Source organism: Ursus maritimus, unplaced genomic scaffold (genome assembly GCF_017311325.1).
Source record: "Ursus maritimus isolate PB19 unplaced genomic scaffold, ASM1731132v1 scaffold_21, whole genome shotgun sequence".
Lineage (NCBI taxonomy): Eukaryota > Metazoa > Chordata > Mammalia > Carnivora > Ursidae > Ursus > Ursus maritimus.
Genome location: NW_024424564.1, coordinates 47295338 through 47320269, shown reverse-complemented (window position 1 = coordinate 47320269; position 24932 = coordinate 47295338). Strand labels below are relative to the sequence as shown.

The 24932-nt window shown below is 40.1% G+C and overlaps 1 protein-coding gene across 1 annotated transcript in view; it reads left to right on the top strand.

Moving 5' to 3' along the window:
• The window catches only part of DMC1 (DNA meiotic recombinase 1), a 36842-nt gene extending 27903 nt beyond the window's left edge, over nt 1–8939 (top strand). Inside the window, exons 12-13 of the mRNA XM_008705558.2 lie at nt 1952–2068; nt 8571–8939. Coding sequence (XP_008703780.1) covers nt 1952–2068; nt 8571–8640 — 187 coding nt within the window. The 3' untranslated portion in view covers nt 8641–8939. The remainder of the gene's footprint in view (nt 1–1951; nt 2069–8570) is intronic.
• Nucleotides 8940–24932: the final 15993 nt, after the last annotated feature.

Sequence of the window (24932 nt, the reverse complement as noted above, 5' to 3'; positions counted from 1 at the left end):
AGTGCAAATGTCCATCGACTGATGAATGATAAAGATATGGTATAAAGCCTTCTGACTTCTTAACTGCTGTCAGTTTCAACTGCCTGGCTACTCCTTTCTTGATAGTGGTTCACTCCAAAACTAACGTTCTGTGTTTGTTTCAATGTTGGACCTGCTGAATCTTAACCAATCCTATCCAGTCCCAGCCACGGATCTTCTGGTCCTAACTCCTAGCCCATTTAACCAAGCAGCAGTAGATAAGCAGACTCTCGCTGTTATCAGCAGGCTCCTTTACCAGAGAGCTTCCTATCCCCACCACCCTACAATCTATTTAAGCTTATACCTGTCAGCTACATCCTCACTACACCATGCCTCATACTTAGACAATGAACACCTTCATGGAACAAGCAGAATTTAAACTGACTTGTAACCATATTCCCCCAGAACTGAGGTTATTAGGCTGTGTCATAGTTTATTTTGGTCAAGTATAACCTGTTAGTTTATATTCGGTTCCCCTTATTGATGATTTGAAAGCCTAGGTTTTCTTCTGCATCAACGGGGATGGTTATGTGGGTTTTTTCCCTTTATTCTTTTGATCTGGTATATTACACTGATGATTTTCCTGTGTCGAACCACTCTTACGTTTCTCAAGTAAATCCTACTTGGTCATGATCTATAATCCTTTTAATATGTTGCCAGATTTGATTTGCTGGTATTTTGTTGAGGTTTTTTGCACCTAGGCTTTTTTTAAAGGGTTCACTATTCGGGTTATTAAGAAGCCTTCACTTCTTGGCAAGTGTTAGTCCCCAAGTGAGTGTATCTCTCAAGATAAATGTCAAGAATATTTGTAACTACGTTACAATCACAGTATATTTTTTTAATTCAAAGTAAAAACTTATCTTTTCTGTATCCTCTTTTAGAAGAATAAACTTGGAGCTTCAGTGATAAAGACAAAGACATTTCCAAGATTATTCTCACTGCAAATTCATAATGAGCGCAACGTTGAAGGCTTCCAACATACAGTTAATGAACAAGAAGGATATAAATGTTCTCATTTATATCATGACCTCATAGAGATAATGGGGCATTGCTTATTCATTAGACTAAAATAGTGCTTGGCATATAGTAGGCCCTTAATAAATATTTCTGTTAAATGAATGAATGAATAAATATATTCAGTCTTTTTATTTTGTAAAGAAGAAAAATTGCTTATCCCCAAGAATTATTGTAAGACAGTGAATAACATTTTATTTGTTTTTTTCCCTTTTTTTAATAATAATTTTTTATTATGTTATGTTAGTCACCATACAGTATATCCTTAGTTTTTGATGTAGTGTTCCATGATTCATTATTTGCGTATAACACCCAGTGCACCATGCAGTATGTGCCCTCCTTAATACCCATCACCGGCCTATCCCAATCCCCCACCCCCCTCCCCTCTGAAGCCTTCAGTTTGTTTCCCAGAGCCACGAGAGACTGTGGAGTCTGGGAAACAAACTGTGTTTTTTCCTTTTAAAAAAGCAATCACTGGGCGCCTGGGTGGCTTAGTCGTTAAGCATCTGCCTTGGGCTCAGGATCAAGCCCGCATAGCATGGGGCTTCCTGCTCAGCGGGAAGCCTGCTTCTCCCTCTCCCACTCCCCCTGCTTGTGTTGCCTCTCTTGCTGCCTCTCTCTCTGTCAAATAAATAAATGAAATCTTTAAAAAAATTAAAAAATTAAAAAAATTAAAAAACAATCAAAACATGAACTGTACATCATAGGACTGTCAGGCGCCTGAACAGGATGGCAAGGGGGTATATAGCAGCTCAAAACCATACCCCACTCTGTAGTTAATGAATGAGCCTCCGCTTGCTTAGAACACACACCTACCCCATCTCCTGCTGTGGTCCACAGAAAAGTTGCCTTATAATTGCAGATTTTACCGTTTTATGGTCCCTGTGATGAAACCTGAAAAGGTGTTTTATGAATTCAGTTTTCAGGCAGACCCCAAAAAACCCATCGGGGGACACATTCTGGCTCATGCTTCAACAACAAGAATAAGCTTGAGAAAAGGAAGAGGAGAACTGAGAATTGCCAAGATTTATGACAGGTAAATATTTTCTTATTTTTAATCAGATTCTTGGGCATATGGCATTAAATAGCATTGCCTCTCCTGAGAGGCTATAATTATACCACTGGCAGATCCCACATGTCTGAATTTCCTTCTCAAAAAGTATTCACTCCATTGGGAAATCCCTACTATGGACAAGGTTCTAGAGATTCAGGGATTCTGTTGACAAATAGACTTGGTTCCTGACCGTCCAAAGCTTACAGTGAAGCTAGATAGTGAAAGAATGATTCCAACTCAAGGGTGGTCAGTGCAGGGAAAGTACGGGGTATGATAGAGATATATTTTTATATTCTTCTCCTTTCTTCTGTCAGGTTTGATTTTTGTTTGTTTATTTGTTTTGTTTTGTTTTTTTAGGTTTCAGTTTAAACATCACTTCCACAGGGAATCTGTCCCTAACCCTTCAGTTTAGGCTGTACCCTATATTATAATTTATATTCTTTCACAGTACTTTACTTATTTAATTAAGAATTATGAACAGTAGGGACGCCTGGGTGGCTCAGTCATTAAGCATCTCCCTTCGGCTCAGGTCATGATCCCAGGGTGGTGGGATCAAGCCCCGCATCAGGCTCCCTGCTCAGCGGGAAGCCTGCTTCTCCCTCTCCCACTCCCCCTGCTTGTGTTCCCTCTCTTCGCTGTCTATCTCTCTGTCAAATAAATAAATAAAATCTTAAAAAAAAAGAATTATAAACTAAATTTTTACAAGAGACCTACTACACACCAGCTGTTCTAGGTTCTAGGTATAGAGCAATGACTAAAACAAAAAGACAAGGCCCTGCCCTCATAGAGCTTATATTCCACTGGTAATGATTTATATAATGCATGCCATCTGGCTAGACAGCAAATACCCCGAGGACAGGGACACGATTCTCTTGCTCACTGCTGTATTCCCAGTACCTGAGACATGATAGATGTACAATATTTGTGATTGACTGATTAGCCAACCCTGAGCAACGAGGCAAAGATTTGTAGTAACTCTACCCCAGGGAGGAAAAATCAGCCAAAAAGAAATCACACGAGCTCTTAATCTGGTTTTTGCTGTGAATTACAGAACTTATTATGGGGTGTCACTGAATAAATATTAAATAATCAGTTCTTCCATCTATTTAATTGTTATTTAGACCATCTTGCTCTCCATGACCTATCCCTATAGACTATAATATACAAATGCTGTGTTTTATGGAGCTTCAGCAATCTCTAGAAATTTGCTATGAATATTCTTTGTTGAATTAAATAGGTAGTAAGATTGTTCCATATTTTTATTAAAATTTCTTTTTTTTTTTTAGATTTTTTAAATTTATTTATTCGACAGAGATAGAGACAGCCAGCAAGAGAGGGAACACAAGCAGGGGGAGTGGGAGAGGAAGAAGCAGGCTCATAGCGGAGGAGCCTGATGTGGGGCTCGATCCCATAACGCCGGGATCACGCCCTGAGCCGAAGGCAGACACTGTGCCACCCAGGCGCCCCTTTATTAAAATTTCTTGGCCTGTATCTTAGACAGATTGCTGTACTTAGAACTTTCCTAAGAGTGCCCGGGTGGCTCAGTTGGTTAAACATCTGACTCTTGGTTTCTGCTCAGATCATGATCTCTCCGTGGGGAGATCAAGCTTCCCCCTCAGCAGGGACTCTTGCTTCCCAGGCTCCTCTCTCTCCGTCCCTCCCCCCACTCACACACACACTCTCTCTGTCTCTGTCTCTCTGAAATAAATAAATAAATAAATAAATAAATAAATAAATAAATAAAATAAAATACTTTCCTAAACACTTTTCACTCTGAATTACATCAGCTAATTACATGTACATCTCCCTCATAGCAGGGACTGAGTCTGATTCACAAATGTCCCCAGCACTTAACATGGTACTTGGCACATAGTAGGAACTCAATAACTGGTTGTTGAATTAACAAATGAACTCCATCTGCATGTTCCATCATTTGCATATTTTATCAAATCCTCCATATTTGCAGGACCAAATAACTCTTGCAGTTCTTACAGTCTTGAGAGAACCCTAGGGTTCTGCAGACTCAATAAAGGATAATTAAAGTTATCATAGAGGTTAGAAATGTCAAATTTCCATAAATTTGAATAAAAACAGCAAAACTAGATCAGAGCAAAAAATGTCAAAACTTAGTTTGCTGTGCAATGTGTCCTTTCCCACAAAGCATTCTTGACTTTAGAGACTTTTTAGTTGAGAAGGTGATGGTGCTAATTAATGATAGCCAATATGTATTGAGTGGCTGCTGCATTCTAGGTCTTGTACCAAGTGCTTTATATATATATTTCATTGTTTATAACAACTCTAAGAGATAGAGATCATTATCCCTATTTTCCACATGAGCAAACCAAGGGCTCAAGCAGTTAGGTAGCCATTGACTCTCTACAGTCTATTTTAAACACAGAAACCAGAGTGATCCCTTGTAAAATTGAGTCAGATCATATCTATCGTCTGCTTAAAACTCTCCAGTGGCTCCCCATCTTAACTCAGAACAAAAGCTCCAGTCTCTATAGTGGTTTACTTAGCACTACATGCATGTCCCTATCCTGTTGCCCCTGCTCCCCCTCTCACAGCACTGCAACCTCAGTGGGCACTTCGATGTTCTAAATACGTGCCAGGCATAGTTCCACCTTAGGGGCTTTGTACTTGTCTAGAATCATCTTTCCCCACATAGCCCGCATTCTGGTTATCAATCTCCTCTCTTCCAATCTTTGATCAAATGTTACCTTCTCCACAATTCCTGTCTAGATCTCCCTATTTAAAATTGCAACTCTTCCCAGTTTCCACACTTCTACTGTCCCTCACCCAGCTCTATTTTTTCTTTCCCCATAGTACTTATCATCCTCAATGTATTTCATAATATATTTATTATGTTCATTATTTATTATCTGTTTCTTCTTCTCCCCAAATATAACTTCCACAAGGATGGGGATCTTTGTCTATTTTTTTCATTTCTAGATTTCAGGTGCCTATAATGAAGACTTAGCAGGTGCTCAATAAATGCTTTCTTAGTGAGTGAATGAATGGCCTTGCCCAAATCACACAATCAATAAAAGATGGAACCAGGATTAGAATCTGTACTGTCTGAATCTAGGGCCAACACTTTTAATCATTACACTGTTTCTTAGTTTGTTAAAGATGCTCTATTTTGGACAGTCATAGCGTCTGCTATAGCTACTCCCATGGCTTCAACTACTAACTTACACAGATGTAAGAGAAAGACAGTTCTTGTTCAGTGAAAACACAGAATTCTTGAGGAATTGAGCAGGAAACGGTTCCCAGAAGACTTCCCAGATGTACAGGAGTGACTACAAAAAGGGACTAAGCTCTTTCCCNNGAATGTCACTATAGTTACAGCTTCCATAAGTAATTAGAGCTGGCCCCCAGTATGCATTTTTCTCTCTTTAAAACTTTTGAGTGAAAAAAAAACCCATTTATTTTGTTCCACTTAGCATATCTGAGATTGGTGGACATTAAAAACAAAGAACTCTACTGAATTCAAAGAAAAAACAAATTTTAGATAATTACCAAAAACTGAAAAGGCACCCAAATGGTCAAGTTTCTGAAGTAATTGTTTTTGATTCTGTTTCTAGAACCAAAAAAACAAACATATCCTGGTTCAACTTTGCAGATACCTTTCTTGCCCCCCCCCCCACCGTTTCTCATTTCCTTAGCTTCCTGCCATTTTTAAGTGGCCAACTGAGTATTTGCCTTCAAAGCCAAAACGTTATTTTCTGATTCTGCTCAGGTCTTCTTACCCAGCTCTAGTTTTAGTTTAGCAAGACCGGCCTTATTTATAGCCCATTTGCGCTCCACAGGGGAGGCCCCCTTGCTATTTTCCAAGGGAATAGTGTGTTCAGAGTATAGTGCCTAATCTCCACCCCTCTAACAAAACAAAACAAACAAACAAAATCAAAAAACAAAAACCGGTGTTGAGAGGCAATATAGTCTGGTGGTTAAGAACATGAGCTTTGGGGTTGCCTGGGTGGCTTAGTTGGTTAAGCATCTTCCTTCGGCCCAGGTTGTGATCTCAGAGTCCTGGGATCAAGACCCAAATTGGGCTTCTTGGTCAGCGGGGAGCCTGCTTCTCCCTCTGCCTGTTTTTCTGCCTGCTTGTGCTCTTTCTCTCTGACAAATAAAATCTTTTTAAAAAATCTTAAAAAAAAAAAAAAAAGAACATGAGCTTTGGGGATGCCTGGGTGGCTCAGTCGGTTAAGCGGCTGCCTTCAGCTCAGGTCATGGTCTCAGGGTCCTGGGATCGAGTCCTGCATGAGCCCTGCATCAGACTCCTTGCTCAGTGGGGAGCCTGCTTCTCCCTCTGCCTGTAGCTCCCCGTTTATGCTCTCTGTCTCTGACAAATAAATAAATCTTAAAAAAGAAAGAAGAAGAAGAAGAACATGAGGTTTGGAGTCAAATAATTTAGTCTCTTATCTGGCATCTTCCTACTAGCAATTGTGACCTTGGGCAAATTACTTCTCTCTGAACCTCCATCCTCGCATCTGTAAAATATGGATAATAATACATACCCAAGAGTTCTCATAAAGTTAAAATAAAATAATGTAAGGGAGACCGACATGTAGTAAATTAGTAAATACTTAATAAACGAAAGCTATTAATATTACTAAGCAGTCACCTAACCTGGATATAATAACAGCACAAAGTAGCAGTAGGATCTTTCTCTCATGATCGGTGATTTTCAAATTTTTATTTCTTGTTTAGCCTTTTACTTGAGTTTTAGATATTCATTTCCAACTGCTTGCAGAACTCCTCTACAGGACTGTCACACAGGTACTTCAAACACAACGTACCTAAACCTAATTTCTTATCCTTCTCTCTTTTTTTTTTTTTTTGAAGATTTTATTTATTTGTTTGAAAGCGAGAGAGAGCTCACAAGCGGGGCGGGGGGCAGAGGGAGAAGGAGAAGCAGACTCCCCGCTAAGCAGGGAGGGAGATGCGGGCTCCATCCCAGGACCCCGAGATCATGACCTGAGCCGAAGGCAGACACTCAACCGACTGAGCCACCCAGGCGCTCCTATTCTTCTCTTTCTTACATATAAAACAAGTATATAGTCCCCTGTTTTGTTCATACTTGTCCCTCTGCCTGGAATGCCCCCATTTCTGCCTCAAAAGCCTCTTCAGATATTATCTATGAAGCCTTTCCTAATCAACCTTACTGGTATAATGTCTCCTTTCTTCACGAAATGTAGCTTACTTTGCATGTTTGTCAGATGCCGTACACAGTTCACCCGTTAGACTTCTTGAGAGTAGGAACTCTGTCTCATTTCTGTGAAATCTGTAAAGTCTAGTACATACTAATGTATGATTTTCACAAGTTGAAAACGTGGCTTTCTTGCAAATAAATGTAAAATAAACGTATGTCAAAGACTTGATTCAACTCCTTAAGTAATGAAAAAACTGATTCAAAGGATGATTTGACGGAGATTTATGTAGTCAATCAAAGGAATGCTGAAATAAATTTGCTAATAGATGAAAAACTGGTCAATATTTTACAAGGCAACAAATTGTAACATTTGAAGTTGTCTTTTCTACTGGAGGGAAATCAGTTGCTTCTCTACACAATGAAATTCGTTTCCAGTGCTATAGGCTGGAATCATCCGCATCACCCTCAGACAAGAATCATCTGCATTGCTATCAGTTTCCCACAAATTAACCTCTACTCCAACAGCATTGTAGAATAAAGTAAAAGGTAAACTCTAAAAGATCATATAATCACGTAGAAATATAAAATGTCAAAGATTTTATTTAAGTCATTAGTTAATGCAGGAACTAATAAGATTTTGTATCCAGATCCAAGAAAAAATCAAATTAACACACATATGGAGCCAAATAAGGAATGCTAAAATAAATTAGAAATTGGTCAAAAACAGGTCAATATCCATAGGACAGGAATCAGTTGCATTCCTCCTCATACAATTTACATTTCTATGGACAAGGATCATTTGTATTACTCATGGTTACCTGCAACTGGCAGAGTTGTCAAGTAGCTCAAAGACAATGAAAGGCAGAATCCACAGAATTGGGGAACCTGGAAGGATATGCTGGGCCACCTATTTTCCCTCTGAAGGTCCTTGGTAATCTTTTAGTTCACTTCAAAGCCTTTCATCATTTTGCCCTGCATTGGTCTAGTCAGCAAAAATGTGCACCACCCCCTTTTGACCCAGGCCCCTGAAGGTCTGCCACACAGTATCTGAGAATATACTGAAAGAACACCCAGTTATTCCCTCTGCCTATTTCCAAGTTTGGGGTCATTTTTCTTGACATTCAGAACCTTAGAAATGGAAGTTGTTCAATAAGTGTTTGTGAGGGTTGGTAATACTTGTAGGTAAATTCTATAGTCCACATTTAGCTATAGCAACTCTGAAATGTCTCTGGAGACTCAGACTGATAGGGGTGTGATGCCTGTGACATGAATATGGTATTTATAGAAATAGAGCTTTTTATAAACTTCTGTTCCCTTGTATTCTGCTAGCCCCGAGATGCCTGAAAATGAAGCCACCTTCGCAATAACTGCTGGAGGAATTGGGGATGCCAAGGAGTAGGTGGCGAATTGATGCAAATTGCTTCTTAGTGCTTATTAGGAGCTGAAGAAATGGAAAAGCAGTCTCAAATTTCAGACCTTGAAGTAAGAGTTTGTTTTTTTCGCATGTTATTAGAGGAAAGTCAACAAAAGAAATTTAAATCTTATATTTATCCTAAAAGTCCCTGATGTATAATCATTATACATTGTATGTCAATTGAGGAATATATATATATATATATATTCATGCGTGTGTATATATAAATAAAGCTATTGAAAACTAGTTGGGAAGGGGTACCTGCTCCCATCACTTTAGCTGTCCAAAATCAGCCACTAAACAGAAAGAAAATCTAAGAGCTCAGAAATGCCCCATTCTCCTACCATTTGTCCTTGAACACTTACAGAGGTGGACACGCTTCCAAAGGAGGGAGCCATTTAAGGAAGGAATATTTACAGAACACACAAAAAAGCTTTTTTTATTTACAACATCAAACTATACACTCATCTTACAGCAATGGAAAAGTAATATTAAATTAAACTAAATATTAAACGATTTGACTTTTTGACAAGTTGAAATTACTTTTAAAAAATGTGTTTCTGATACCAACATATTTTATGGGGTGATAAAGAGGAAGGTAACTAGGAACTTTACAGTTTGGGGTAATCAATATAGCATGAGTTTTACATTTTAAGCGTGGGGTTGAGAATAGCTAATATTTTTTTAAAATATTAAAGTTAATTTACATGTAAAATTTCTGAATACTAAATTTAGAAATGTGCAAAAGAATATTGTTTTTTTCTAACTGTGAAACAAAAATAAAATCTAGTTTTCAAAATGAATATAAGATTAAAGTATTTGAAAATTAAAATACTAATAATATTTATAATGCCAATCTTTATAGACCTCGAAAAGATTTCATCTCTGACATTGCATCACCTTGTATGAAAATGCAAGTATTGAAAGTACCATTTGTCACAAAAGATATTTGATTATCCATTCTCATTCACTCAGCAATGCTTGGAGCTAAAAAATGTACAAGGAAAGTATGGTTACTGCCCTCAAAGAATGTGTACACTAGTTGAAGAGAAGATACTAATATTTATGAAAGAATGAAAGAGAGCAAATGATTATATCATTAATTTATCAGTAGTGTGGTCTTGGATTATAGGATTCCAAAAATGGGAGAGGAAAGGTTAAGCTGTGGTACAGCATGTACAAAGGCAGAGAAGCTGAGATTTGGAAACAGAGACCAGCCTGACAAGCAGAAATTGTTCAGTGTGGGGTACTGGGAAATAATAGCTTTTTTTATATATATATACTTTTTTTATACCACAGAGGCTACTTTCTGAATAAGCAGAGATAAACTCATCTAGGAGCAGATTTTCTGTATTCGGCAAAGTCACTTAAATGACTTATTTTGGTGTACAAATATAAATGCATACTTTTGTCCTGGGGAAGGGAAGATTTTGTTACTTGATAAAAACTGAGCAACAACTAAAGATTCCCTGGTATACAGAGCACTAGAGGGCAATGGACTAATTTACACAGGAGCTCGGAGCCTTTTAGTAGGAAAGGAAATAGAAGTCCCAAGATTTGAGATTCAGAAAAATTTTCTGGATTAAACTGAGTAACCCCCTCACCAATGAGAATTTACCAAGAGGTGGGCAGTAGGTTTGGAAACCAGGGCCTAATCCAAGGGCCTACAGTTCTGTGGGGAGGCTAGTTATAATAGGCATGTAGCTAAAGCCGGAAACCTATCTCGGTCCAGCTACTCTGTGTGTCCTGCTTCGGAGAACAGTAGCTGAGAACTGAGGACAGTGAACTAAGAAGCTGTAACCTTGAGGCCCAACTTTGGGACAGCACAGCAGATTGTGCTGTGCCCATGGAACTCTGCTAGGCCAGGGTTCAATCTGCCGGGGCTTTCCAGTCTTTCCTCTCCACCTGAATATAGAAACAGCTCTCACCCCTTATTCTAAGGGGGACAGAAGAGCTCAGAAAAGAGCTTTTATAGGTCAGGACTCTTTTGGTTGCAAGCCACAGAAACTCAAAGTAGCCAATGGAAGATAGGAATTCATTGGCTCGTGAAACCGAAAAGTCCATAAGTAGTGCTGACTTTAGCCAAGATGGAGCCAAGATCTCAAACAGCATCATCAGGACTTGCTCTCCCTGCCTTCTTTTCCTGTTCTGATCATTTCTACGCTGCTATTGTTTTCAGCCAGGCTTTCCTCACATAGTAGCCAAGATGCTGCTTGCAGCTCTAGGCTTACCTCCCACTAAGTTAGAAAACCCACTAGAAAAAGCATGCCTTTTTCCTCCATAGATTATTCATTCTGTGGGAAAAAACCCAAACAAACAAAGACTATCAAATGAGAACGGAGGCTATTTATTCAGAGTTTGCTACAGCAAGAGAGTCAGTGACCTCTATTTGCTTTTTGTAGAGACTCAAAGGCAGGCAGAGGAATGGGAAAGCCTTATAGTAGAAAAAAGGAAAGGCTTTGGGTGTGCTCTGATGGGAAGCTATTGGCATTCGGAAGCTGGAGAATTAATCTGATGGAGACACAGAAAATGGATAAAGGAAGTAACACTGGCATCAGGGAGACAATTTAGGAAACAGTTATAATAATTAAATTGTGAGATGGTAAAGACTGGGGCTGGAGTAGCAGTGAAATAGACATTTCAAAAAGGTAGTTAAAAATTAACTTAAGGTGGAATTGGGGCCACCTGGGTGGCTCAGTCAGTTAAGCATCTGCCTTCGGCTCAGGTCATGATCCCAGGGTCCTGGGATTGAGCCCCACATCGGGCGCTCTGATCAGCAGGAAGCCTGCTTCTCCCTCTCCCTCTGCCTGCTGCTCTGCCTACTTGTGCTCTCTCTCTGTCTCTCTGTCAAATAAATAAATAAAATCCTTTAAAAAAAATTGGTGTGAGATTGAATAAAAACAGAAGAGTCGTCACAAGTGACTGTTGACAAAGTTCTCTAACCTATGAGAGGAGATTATGTTGTATCATGATCAGGAATGAGGAAGTGGCAAATAGAGATTAGGGCTTTTACTCTGGGAAGGTTTGTGTATTAGTTTGCTAGGACTACCATAACCAAATACCATAAATTGGATGGCTTAAACAACAGAATTTTATTGTCTCACAGTTCTGGAAGCTATGAGTCCAAGGTCAAGGTTGGTTCCTTCTGAGGTCCATGAAGGAGTATCTGTTCCATGCCTCTTTCCTAGCTTCTGCTGGGTTTCTGGTGACCTTCAGCATTCCTTGGTTTGTAGAAGAATCGCCTTCATTTTCACATGACATTCTTACTGTGTGTATGTCTTTGTGTTCAATTTTCCCTTTTTGTAAGGATACCAGTCATGTTGGATTAGATGCCCACCCTATTCTAGTATGACCTCAGTTCAACTAATTACATCTATAATGACCTTATTCCGAAATAAGGTCACATTCTGAGGTATTAGGGGTTAGGACTTCAGTGTATGAATTTTCGTGGGGACAGGAACCCATAGCAGTTAGTAAGAATCAGGTACAGTCAAGGGTCAAACACTGTTGGCCCATAACCTCCTCAGGAGCTTCCCAGGGGTAATCTGAAATCAGCCCCCATGGGTGGAGGGCAGGGAGAGACTGAAGAAAGAGGCAGGCCACTCTCTTGGTGGGTGGCCATTTTTGTAAACAAAGGGAACTTACATATGTGGCTTGTCTTGGGCAGCAGCAAGACAAGTTCAGATCCCTGCACCGGTCCACCAAATCTGAAAAGTTTATGTAGAGGCCTTAACTGGGTTCAGTCATGTATACTGTGCAGGTGTTCTCAACACCACACCACTATCTCAAGGCTATCCTTGGAAAAATGGGAGACAGGTGAAACCCATACTTCAAGGACAGGGGACAGAATAAGGAGCTCTGATCACCTGAGTCTAGCTCACAGGTCAACAGGCATTCATGTCTTCCTGATGACCTCCCCTAACAAACATCAGGATGCACAAGACACAGTCTGTACTCAATACTGGCTACAGTCTGAAACATGTAAGTCAAGATCTAGGGAAACCTAGTATCTATTTAGAAAATGAAGAGGTTGAAATAGAACATCTCTACCATTCCTGTATAACTTTCCCGTTCAATCATTCTTTAAAGAGCAAAGAAAAAAACAAGGATAGAAAGCAAGATCAAAATAGGGTGGCCAAGCCAAAAATAGGGGATACAATAGACACTCAAAAAGGGATATCTTTTATGGTGAAAAGAGGGATTGGGACCTTGGACACCAAGCCGCACCCAGTCAAGTCTTCTTCACCTGACTCTGGCTTGGATGTAGTGAATGTCTATATTTTTTTGGTTGTACAGTTTCCATTTCTCTATTCTAATAACATCCTGGTTTTCTTTTAAAGAGTTCTCTCTCCCCAGTTCATGTAGTCTATCCTGAGACAGTGGATACTGAGTGACAGTTGCAAGGATTAAAACATGGGTTAGAAGCCACTCATTCGTGCAGTGACAGCAGGGTGGCAGGGCCAGCAGCAGTGGCAGTGACCTGGCAGTCTGTTCCTGCTGCTAGACTGTAGGTTTCTGACTCCTAAACTGCAGTGTTGTTCAAACTCCTGTCCATTCCCCGGGTGGTTTTCCAACCTCCTGCCAACTCAGTGACTCCTAATGTCCTTCTGACAAATTTTCCCTTGTTTCAGTTAGCCAGAGTTGGACTATACTACTTGCATTCTAGAACTCCAACCAAGGTACAAAGAGAGTGATTCCCAAATGCTGCTTCAGGGAAATGGAGAAAAAGGAAGCCAGGAGGGGCTTGCTTAACACCCAGATGAGAGAGTCTAAAGTATTCATATTCTTCATATACTCTTCTATACCAGTCTTGTTTTTTGTTGTTGTTGTTGTTGTTGTTTTGTTTTGTTTTGTTTTGTTTTGTTAAGTATGCCCCACACCCAGTGTGGAGCCCCATGCAAGGCTTGAACTCATGACCCTGAGATCAAGACCTGAGCTGAGATCAAGAGTCAGATACTTACCCGACTGAGCCACCCTGGTGCCCCAGTCTTTAATATTTTAAAAGGAAAGTTGGGATTTTACTTGGTTGAATATAAAAGAAAAACTGAAAATAGCAGTGTCTTAAACAAAATCAAGGTTTATATTTCTCTCATTAACAAGCAGGCAATCCAGAGATGCTATGGTGCCTCAACTTTGTCCTCCCTACTTTGTCATCAGGCTTCTGTCTTTCTGCTTGACCATCCTCGCTCTTGTCTTCCATCCTCAAGGTCACCTTATGGCCTAAGATAGTGCTTGGAACTCTAGTCAGAGAAACCAAGCTGGGGGAAGAAAGATGAAAGGCAGAAGGGCAGGGAAAAAAAGGTTCCTTCCAGCTGAGTCAGCCCGTGTGAAGCAGCCCTCCCACACACTTCTGCTTGTATCTCATTGGCCTGAGCTCAGTCACCAGCCATATCTACACACAAAGAAGTAGAGAACTAGTCTTTTGTTCTAGACAGCAATATGCCCAGCTAGAACTGAGAGTTCTGTAATTAAGGGGGAAAGGGAGAACAGTTGTTGGGTAAGCAACTAGCAGTCTCTACCACAAAATCTTTTACTTCCTTAGCAAAGACAAACTCATTGAAGGTCTGTTATATACAATGCAGGGCATTTCAGGGGTTTTCTATTTGTACCAGTAGAGCTGGTTGAGGATTATATGAGTTAGAATGCCTTCAGCTGCAGGGCTCCTGTCTGGTTCAGTCAGTGGGGGGAGCATGAGACCCTGATCTCAGAGTCATGAGTTCAAGCCCCACATTGTAGAGATTACTTTAAAAAAAAAAATGCCTTCAGCAACAAATAAGAGAAAACCCAACTCAAAGGAACTTAAGCAAAGAGGAAATATGCCTTCTCATATAATGTAAAGTCCAGCAGTTGACCTTAATTAACTAGTTAGTTCATTAATATAATTAATATAGTAATTATGTTAATAGCAAGTATAGAATGTCATCAAGGGTCCAGGTTCTTTCTGTATCTTCACTTTTCCATCCTCAATGCTGGTTTGTTTTCCAAAAGCTCCCCTCATGGTCAAAAGATGGCTACAGTAGTTCTACTTCACATCCCAAGATGACAACATCTCAATAAAGGAGCAAGGAAACAACCCACTCACACAGCTACCTTCAACTCATGGGTTGGCTGGAGGGTCTAAGATGGCCTCACTCATGTCTCGGCAGGGATGGATGAAAGGTGGGGACTTCTCTCTGTCATCATTCAGTAGTCTAGCCTGCGCTTCTACATGGTACCTGGGTTCCAGGGAGACAAGTACTTATCAAGCTTCTACTTGTCTCATGTTTGCTAATGTCCCATTGGCCAAAGCAAGTCATGCACCAAGCCCAGAGTCATTGTGGGAGGGGACTACACAGGAGCTTGAATGCCAGGAGCTATGGTTCCTTGGAAGTCATCGGTGTAACAGGATTCTACAGGGTACTATGTTGGGCCTTTGTAGGTAGGGAGAATTCATCTTCAAGAGCTTACATGAGACACAAGCTATTAGAAAGATAAATGGCAACACAGGATTTAAATAACATTTTTAAGACTATGTAAGTCTAAAGACAGGCACAGAGAATGGGGTCTTGACCTGGGAAAGCTAGTTGTAATTTTCTCGGGGCCTCATATGGTGGCGAATGTTCCATGCCTCAGGGTTAGGCCTTCAGCCTTCATCATCAGTGTATTTAGTTCTCCAGTATTGATTAGTTTCTAGAGAAGTGTCTCCATCTGACTAAGCATACAAGCTGCCATGTGGAGTATACCAGAAGGCCAGTGATATTGAAGAATGGACTATAATGGCAAGCTGATCAGATGTAAAGATTGACCTGAGCTACCCATTGCCTCAGTGAGCAAGTTCAAATGGAGCCAAAGTTGCTTGATGAACATGGAATCAGAATAAGGTTGCTTGATGTCCACAATAGCCGAAATAAGGGAAGAGCCCAGATATCCATCAACAGATGAATGGATAAAGAAGAGGTGGTGTATACATATATAATAGAATATTACTCAGCCATCAAAAAGAATGAAATCTTGCCATTTGCAATGGAATGGTTGGAACTAGAGGGTATTATGCCAAGAGAAATAAGTCAGTCAGAGAAAGATAAATATCATATGATTTCATTCATATGTGGAAGTTAAGGAATTTTAACAAAACAGATGAACATAGGGGAAGGGAAGGAAAAATAAAATAAGATGAAAACAGAGAGGGAGAAAAACCATGAAAGACTCTTAACTATAGGGAACAAACTGAGGGTTGCAGGAGGGGAAGTGGGTGGGGGATGCTATAACTGGGTGATGGGCATTAAGGAGGGCACTTGATGTAATGTGCACTGGGTGTTATATGCGACTGATGAATCTCTAAATTCTACCCCTGACTCTAATAATACAATATATTTTAATTAAATTGAATTGAAATGAAAAAAAAATTTTTTTAAAGAGCTGTATCCCAGAACAATAAAAAAATAATAATAAGGTTGCTTGGATATAAATCTTGAATTATTAATGGGCTCAGAGGGCCCACTACATTCATCCTCATCCATTCATTCATATGTATATTTTAAATGTATTTTGGAGTATTTAAGACAATATTGCATAAAAAAAAATGTAGTTGATACTTGTAAAATGACACATTACCAATACAACTGAAGACTCCTGAATATCCCCTAGGATTGAATCTCTTTCCTCCGCCACAGAATTAATCATTTTTCTGAATTTGTGATCAAACACTCCCATACATTTCTTTGTTCTTACATTACATGTATGTGGATCTCTAAGTTAGAAAGCATACTGCCTTGTATTCCACCAATATCAAGATGCCAGTTAGTTGCCAAGTACAACAGATACAGATAGGAATGATTAATCAAGACAGTCCCTGAGGCGTGGACTTGCAGGGAAAATCACCCACATAATTACAAATGTGGCTAAGAGCTACAAACCAAAAGTACAGGTAGCTATGAGAGTTCTCACTCAGGGAACTGCCTCAGCTGGGGTTAACCTGACCAGGTTTGGGGCAGGTACAAAGACCTCCCAGGCAGCCTGGACACTCACATTGTCTGGACAAGGCACCCTCTACGTTGGGTAGCTCTTGGATAGCTGCTTTGCCAACCTTCCCTCCACCCCCTTCCTCAAGTATTTTCACTCCTTGGCAGAGAGCAAAAAGCCTGTCCCGAACACTACAATCCCAATTCAGTTAGTAAGTACTGCCAGGGGAGGCAACGCGCACATTTCCCAATCTAAGAACTGGTCTTTGCAGCAATTTCAACAGGTAGAGGACGTAAAGATGTGAATCTACTCACACTAACTTATTTACTCTGGGCAGGAGACCCTTTGCGGGGAGAACCCCCGTAAATTCTCAAACATATATGCCAAGAATTATATATGTATATAAAAGCGAAAGTCTCCCCTTTGACTCTACCCAGTACCAATCTAAACCACCCCCAGATCAGGTTGTGTGTGTGTGTGTGTGTGTGTCTGTGTGTGTGTTTAGGCTTGGTGTCCTTGTTTGATGAAGTCCTTCCTAAGAGATAACCCTGACGCTAGTTGGTTTTCCTCCAAGTGTGTGCAAACTATATTTTGCCTCTGTGATCAAAATTATGTAAACACCAGAGCTTTCCTTCTCATTATATAATACCTTAGAGACACCAGTTGGTGTTTAACTGACCCGTCGATGTTTTCACTGTCTTTGTCCTTATGTTCTGATTTTTGGTGCCAGCCTGTTTTTCTTCACTTTATTAAGTCTATGTATTTCCAAAGTACAATTGTAATTCTTAAGTGCAATTCTCTAAATGTACAATTAAAGTACATAATTATATACTTTCTGGTCAATTCCCCTCCTTTCCATTCTGTTCCTCAGCAGGACGTTGCCAACTCTCCTCTCAGATTCTCCACTCAGCTCCATACCTGATCAATATCCCTACATCTGTCTGGAGAACACAGAGGAATCTATTTAAAAACATGAACTGGCCCCTCGACCTCCTGCTCAGCTGTTTTACCATACACCTACTCCCTCCCCTCCAGCTTATGAAGGCTGACTTTTCCTCTCTGGGATCGTCAGAAGTAAACCAAAATTCCCAATCACCTGTTGGATTTCCCAGCAAAGACAAGGCCCCGCTGTAGTTCCAGAGACTGTCCAAGCACCAGTGGTGCCCGTCACACAGCTCTGGCAGGTCTGATCTTTCACCTTTGAGCCACACCCAGATGAGAGCAGAGATTGGGGCCAAGCATGTGACATGGCAGACGGTCCTTGGCCACAGCCACCCAGAAGTTTGCTCGGGTCAGTTTTATGCTTCTCCAGAACTAAAAAGCTACCACGGAAATGGCCTTGGTCAGTCAGTCTGTGGCCAGTTCAAGCCTGTGATAGTTGTTTTTCTGTTGCTAGCACGCAAGGAGGAGCCTATAACGTCAGCCGTACTGTACCATACCAGAACTTCAACTGCTGAAGAGTCTGTAACTGGCTGCAACCTTTGCAGCAATGGGCATGGGTGGGGACGGGGACTGTAGGAGTGAAGAGTAACAGAGAATTCGAGGAACCAGAATCTGAAGAAACTTACATCCCTGTGCTTTACAATCCACTGGAACATCTTGGAATTTTCTCTGGACTGAGAACAAGTTACCTCCCATGTGGCTGCACCCACACTGACAGTCTCTGTTCTCAACCAGTATCCATCTTGAAGAGGAACTCAGCCCTCCATGGCATCTAAATGGCACCTCGGTTAAACACCCTCTACTGAGCACCAGAGAACATTACTGATTTTTTGAAGGTAAAACATTGCCTTATTGCCTCCTCCCCCACGTCCCCCATGCAAAACATTGTTACTTTGTCTGGCTTCTCAGATTTTGCACTCCCATACACATCATTTAACACTGACTTTAAATTCATTCATGTTCAACAAACCAAAGAGCCTTCAGCTACTAGGATCCCTTGGCTTAGAAGGCTGCTAGGGAATTATAACAGTTCTCTCTGTCACCAAAAAAATTGTTGTTGTCCCAATCTAATTAGAAAGGTACATTTGCTGAGGCAAAGGGCAGGGTGAATGCATCATCCTGTGCATTCCAAAAGACAAGTGCCAAGCATTTGTGTATGCGAGTGTAGTATTTGTCACACCTTGATAATTATAATCCCCCCTTTCTCATTTAGAGTTTTTAAGACACAGTAACACTGTTAATCTCTATTCTGGTGAGTCATTCTCTTTAATTCTTGACTATGTCACCCCCAGTGAGCTGACTGTATAGTCTCAACTCTCTTCCTCCTCAGCTTGCTTGCATGCTGTGCTGAAGGGAGGAACCGAACAGCTGCCCCCATTATCTATCAAGAGAACAGAAAAAATATTGTTTCCAGGTGGTGACTAATGCCTCTAAATGCCAGAGGACAGACAGAAGATCACGTCTCTAAGTTTCCCGGCAGGGAGGGGACAGAAGTAGACCTTGAGTTCTTCTATTTGCATGTATGGACAGGGATTAACAAAAACCACAAAAGTTGGCATAAATAAGTATTTTAAATGTGGGTGAAGACTAGAGAATAGAGATTTGCTGAAGCAGGGAGGTGGTGAGAGGTTGGGGCCAGAATTTGGAAAGCCTTCAATGTCAGACTGTGGAGCTAAAACCGGGTCTTCCAGCCATGGTGAGCAATAGAAAATTTTTAAGCAAAGAGACTGATACAGAATAGCGAAGTTGAAAAAGAGTGATGATGGGATTCCGTTCTTCTAGGTCTCTCTAAAACAGAAGCCACTAATACACACATTCAACTAAAGTCAATGATTAACACCTCTTGGCCTAATTTTGGCCTGGCAACAATTAACTGGACAGTGAAGCACCCACTTTAGATGGAGCATGGCAACCTGGTTTGGGTTCACCTCTTTGGATTAGTGGTCGTCAAATAGTTCCCCTAAGAAAATTCAAAAAACAGATTTTATGTTGACACAATTTTTTCATCGTAGCCTTAAATTGTTGTTGTTTTTCACTAGGCTCCACACTCACTGTGGAGCCCAATGAGGGGCTTAAACTTACCACCCTGAGGACAAGACTGGAGCTGAGATAAGAGTCAGATATTTAATTGACTGAGCCACCCAGGCACCCCTAAATTGTTTTAAAGGCTAAAATTTATGATACGGTGAAGTATTGACGTTTTAACATGAAACCGTCACATCCATATCACTCTTTTAAATGTATCCCAATGGAATTTAAATACCATAGCAGCTTGATACCCAACATCATCCTTTAAAAATACATGAATAGGAGGGGGCGCCTGGGTGCCTCAGTCATTGGGTGTCTGCCTTCAGCTCAGGGCGTGATCCCGGTGTTCTGGGATCAAGCCCCACATCAGGCTCCTCTGCTGGGAGCCTGCTTCTTCCTCTCCCACTCCCCCTGCTTGTCTCTCTCTCACTGGCTGTCTCTCTCACTGACTGTCTCTGTGTCAAATAAATAAATAAATAAAATCTTTAAAAAAAATAAAAATTAAAAAATAAATAAATAAAAATACATGACTAGGAGGGCCCCTGGCTGGCTCAATTGATAGAGTATGTGACTCTTGATCTTGGCGTTGTGGGTTCAAGCCCCACACTGGGTGTAGAGATTACCTAAAAATAAAAAACCTTAAAAAAATAAAAATACACAAATAGGTTCTTCTTTAAGAGTTGGACATTTTATATGGTTCTGTTTTCTCCTTGAACTCTTATTTTCTTTCCAGAATATTATCCCATATTTTTATATCAAATGTGTTACTCATCATTTATTTCTGTCACACAGAATTGTGGCACAAATATTAAAATGTTTTCTCATTTCTTTTTTTTAAAGATTTTCCTTATTTATTTGAGATAGAGAGAGCATGAGCCTGAGCGGGGGCGGGGGAGGGAGCGCAGAGGAAGAGGGAGAAGCGGGCTCTCCACTGAGCAGGGAGCTTGATGTGGGACTCAATCCCAAGACCCTGGGATCATGACCTGAGCCAAAGGCTGATGCTTAATTGACTAAGCCACTTGGGTGCCCCTTTTTTCTCATTTCTTATGATCCTACGGCTCTACATATTAAAATTTCTTCTGAATTAAGTTATAATAATTATTATTAGAACACAAACAAAGCAACATAAATATATTAAAACTCTTCATAACTATTAAACAGAGAGAAATTTTTTTATTGGGGATGTATCTTTTATTTTTTAATTTTTTTAAACTGTTTTTTTTTAAGTTTATTTATTTATGTATTTATTTAAGTAATCTCTGCAGCCAACATGGGTCTTGAACTCACAACCCCAGATCAAGAGTTGCATGCTCTTCCTACTGGGCCAGCCTGGTGCCCTGGGAAGGTATCTTTTAATAAGATACAGGCAGATTAAGAAAAAAAGATCCTGTATCCATGGAAGAATATTACCTTTGGCTATTCTTTTTCCCCCTCCCTTTTTATAGCTGTAAGTGCTGAGAAACTTTGATCACATAATTTAGCAGGTGGAAACGGAAAAGAGTTTTGTTCTAGGAATGTCAATTCTTTAATCTCCTCCCAGGTTATATGCAAAAAATCTCATAATCTATCTTAAGTTATTTTTAATGATTTGTGGCTGAAAATTCCGCATGGCCCTCTTTCCATTTTGCTGAAAGCAAAAAACTAGAATTTTCCTAATTTGCAAAAGGATGTGTTACCAAGTCATTAGAATCATTTGCTTTTCTCATTTCTATGACATCGTTTCTAATTGTCCCTGTATTCAGCACCTCTGAGATTTGTACATAAATGGCAAAGTCCATAGTGAGATTTTGGATAGAAGAGAAATATTCTTTTTGTTTCTAAAATAAGAGGGTGACATTTTAAACAAATTTCTCAGTTATCAATTTTAGAAAAGAGTGTATATGAAAGTTCATGTTTTGGAAATAGATTTCCTATGTGTCCCTCATATACCATAGTTTGAAGGCCACTTCTTTAGATTACCTCGTCGACTGAAGAATGTCCGTATTCTCAACCTCTTCTATCTAAAGTACAATTAGTACAATCAGTTTTTTTCTCAAAAAACTAACCTCGGTCCTACCAAGGCAGAAAGCAGAGGCAATTATATTTCATTTCAACATTTAGGGAGTTTAATGACTATGAAATTGCAGAGTTGTAACACTGAGAGGAGAGAATGTAGGTACAGAACTTAGCATAAGTGGTTGATAGTAAAAGTAGCTTCAAAACAAAAACCTATGGCTTTATAATCTAAACAAAAGAAATAATTCTCTTAGTGGTTGGAAATTGAGTCTTGAATATAAATTTTACTGCTATAATAACGACAAAACAGATAAAATGAAAAATGGCATTGGTATTGTTGACAGGTGGAATGCAGAAGGCAAACCAAATTTGCAGAAAAACTTGACAGTTGAGAGAGAATGATAATCCTCCTGTGATCCCACGGGGAGGTAGTATAGCAGAGGGTTTCTTGAGCAGCCCTTCTCAATTAGAGTCATTCTCAATGACTAGGAGACATTTTGTGACATTTTGTTGTCACAACGTGGAGGAGTGGGGAGATTCCATTGACATGTAGTTGGTAGAGTCCAGAATGCTGCTAACATCTTACAACGCATAAGATAACCTGCACAACAAATTATCTGGCCCCAAATGTCAATAGTGCCACGTGAAAACCTTGCTAGAGCACCTAGGTTTGACTCCCAATTGAGCCAATTGCTGTGTGACCCTGGGTGAATGACTTAGCCTTCTAAGCCTCAGCTTTCTCAACCAAGAAAGTGGAGAGATGATAACAGGTAACCTTTATTGAGTGTTATGTGCCAGGCACCACTCAGAGTGGTATTTTCATTTGCTTCTTCTAAAATCTAATGACGGGGCGCCTGGGTGGCACAGCGGTTAAGCGTCTGCCTTCGGCTCAGGGCCTGATCCTGGCGTTACGGGATCGAGCCCCACATCAGGCTCCTCCACTGTGAGCCTGCTTCTTCCTCTCCCACTCCCCCTGCTTGTGTTCCCTCTCTCACTGGCTGTCTCTATCTCTGTCAAATAAATAAATAAAATCTTTAAAAAAAATAAAAATAAAAATAAAAAAAATCTAATGAGGTACTCTTATCTCATTTACAGATGAGAATAAAATAAAGCTCATAGCACATGCCTAGGATACGGTGAGCAGCAGTACACGATAGCCGTCAGTTTTTATTTTTTATTTTATTTTATTTTTTTTAAAGATTTTGTTTATTTATGTGACAGAGAGACAGCCAGCGAGAGAGGGAACACAGCAGGGGAGAGGAAGAGGAAGAAGCAGGCTCCCAGCCGAGGAGCCCGATGTGGGACTCGATCCCAGAATGCCAGAATCACGCCCTGGGCCGAAGGCAGACGCTTAACGACTGCACTACCCAGGCGCCCCAGCCGTCAGTTTTTAGGGTGTTTTTTTTTTTAAGGCTTTATTTTTTTAGAGAAGTTTTAGGTTTACAACAAAATTGAGAGGAAGGTCCAGAGACTTCCTATATACCTCCTGTCCCACACATGCATGATGTGGGAAAAATATTGGAGTTCGGAGCCGACAGCCAAGAAAGCATTCTTGAGATGTCTTTGGTGCAAAAAGGTGGCTTTATTAAAGCACAGGGACAGGACCCGTGGGCAGAAAGAGCTGCATTGGGGTTGTGAGAAGTGGCTAATTATATATTTTCAAGTTGGTAGGAGGTTAGGGATAGCGTAAGTCTCTAAGGAATTTTGGAAGCAAGGTTTCCAGGACCTTGAGGGAGTTAGATGTTGGGAGGAAAAGGTCATTTATTACTGTCTAGTGAAACTTTAGTCATGAGACCCTTCAGATGTATATCAGTGGGTGTTATGCTTGGGGGATGATTGCCAACATGTATCTTGGGGGATAGAGATAAAGGAAGCTTTCAAAGGAATTTTTATATGTTAAAGTAGACTTACAGGATCCTGAGGATTGGGCTAAGATTGCCTTTTGCCCTTAGCAAAGCATTAACATGAGGAATGTCACTCTGCCTGTTTCAAGGACTTGCAGTGGGCTGTAGGTAGTAAGGAAATTTAATTTTCCTTTTGCCTTTATTTCCCCCATCAATGCAGAGCCATTATCAACACTTCCACATTCACTACAATTGATGAACCTACACTGGCATATTATCATCACCCAAAGTCCATAGTTTACATTATGGTTCATTCTTTTTTTTTTTTTTTAAGATTTTATTTATTTATTCGACAGAGATAGAGACAGCCAGCGAGAGAGGGAACACAGGCAGGGGGAGTGGGAGAGGAAGAAGCAGGCTCATAGCGGAGGAGCCTGATGTGGGGCTCGATCCCATAACGCCAGGATCACGCCCTGAGCTGAAGGCAGACGCTCAACTGCTGTGCCACCCAGGCGCCCCCATTATGGTTCATTCTTAATGTTGTACATTCTTCAGGTTTGGATAAATGTATAATGATATATATTCACCATCATGGTACATACAGAATAGTTTCACTGTCCTAAAAATCCTCTGTACTCCATCTATTCTCCCTCCCTCCCTGCTAACCCCTGGAAATCACTTGTTTATTGTCTTCATAGTTTTACCTTTTTCAGAATGTTTTGTAGTTAGAATCATACAGTATATAGCCTTTTTAGATTGGCTTCTTTCACTAAGTAATACACAGTTAAGATCTCAATGTCTTGTTATGGCTTGATAGCTCAGTTCTTTTTATTGCTGAATAATATTCCTCTGCTCTGATGTACCACCGTTTATCTGTTCACCTACTGAAGGACATCTTGGTTGCTTCTAAGTTTTGGCAATTATGAATAAAGCTGCTATAAACATCTGTGTGCAGGTTTTTGTGTGGATGTAAGTTTTCAAATCTTACAATAAATACCAAGGAGCATAATTGCTGGATCATATGATAAGTGCTTAGGTTTCAAAAAAAGATGAAGTGAACGAAGCATATTTCCTTTTTCTCCACAGTCTTGGCTGTTACTCATGAAATTCCTAGGTTCTCTGGCCTCTCTACTTAATGAAAATCTTTCTCTGTGTTTAGAAAAAATGTAATAAGCTTCAACCATCTTTGGTAAGAAAACATATATCAAGAATGAGAAATGCTATGGATTCACTTTATAATAAAAAACTTGTCTGCAATAGGAAAACTAAAAGTTCACTTTTTTTTTTTTGGAGATGGTATTAACCAAATAATGACATAAATGAAGAATTACATACTGTGAAAAGCTTTATGAAGACAAAGGAGCTATGAGATTCTGTAAGATAGGGACCTGATCTAGTAGCAAAATATGAATTATTTTCCCTCAGCAAAACATAGGGAGGGTTTCAGTGGACCTACCTTACGTTATAAATTATTTATTGTTATATAGAGAGCCTCAGATTTAATTACTTAACATATATGATAAATAG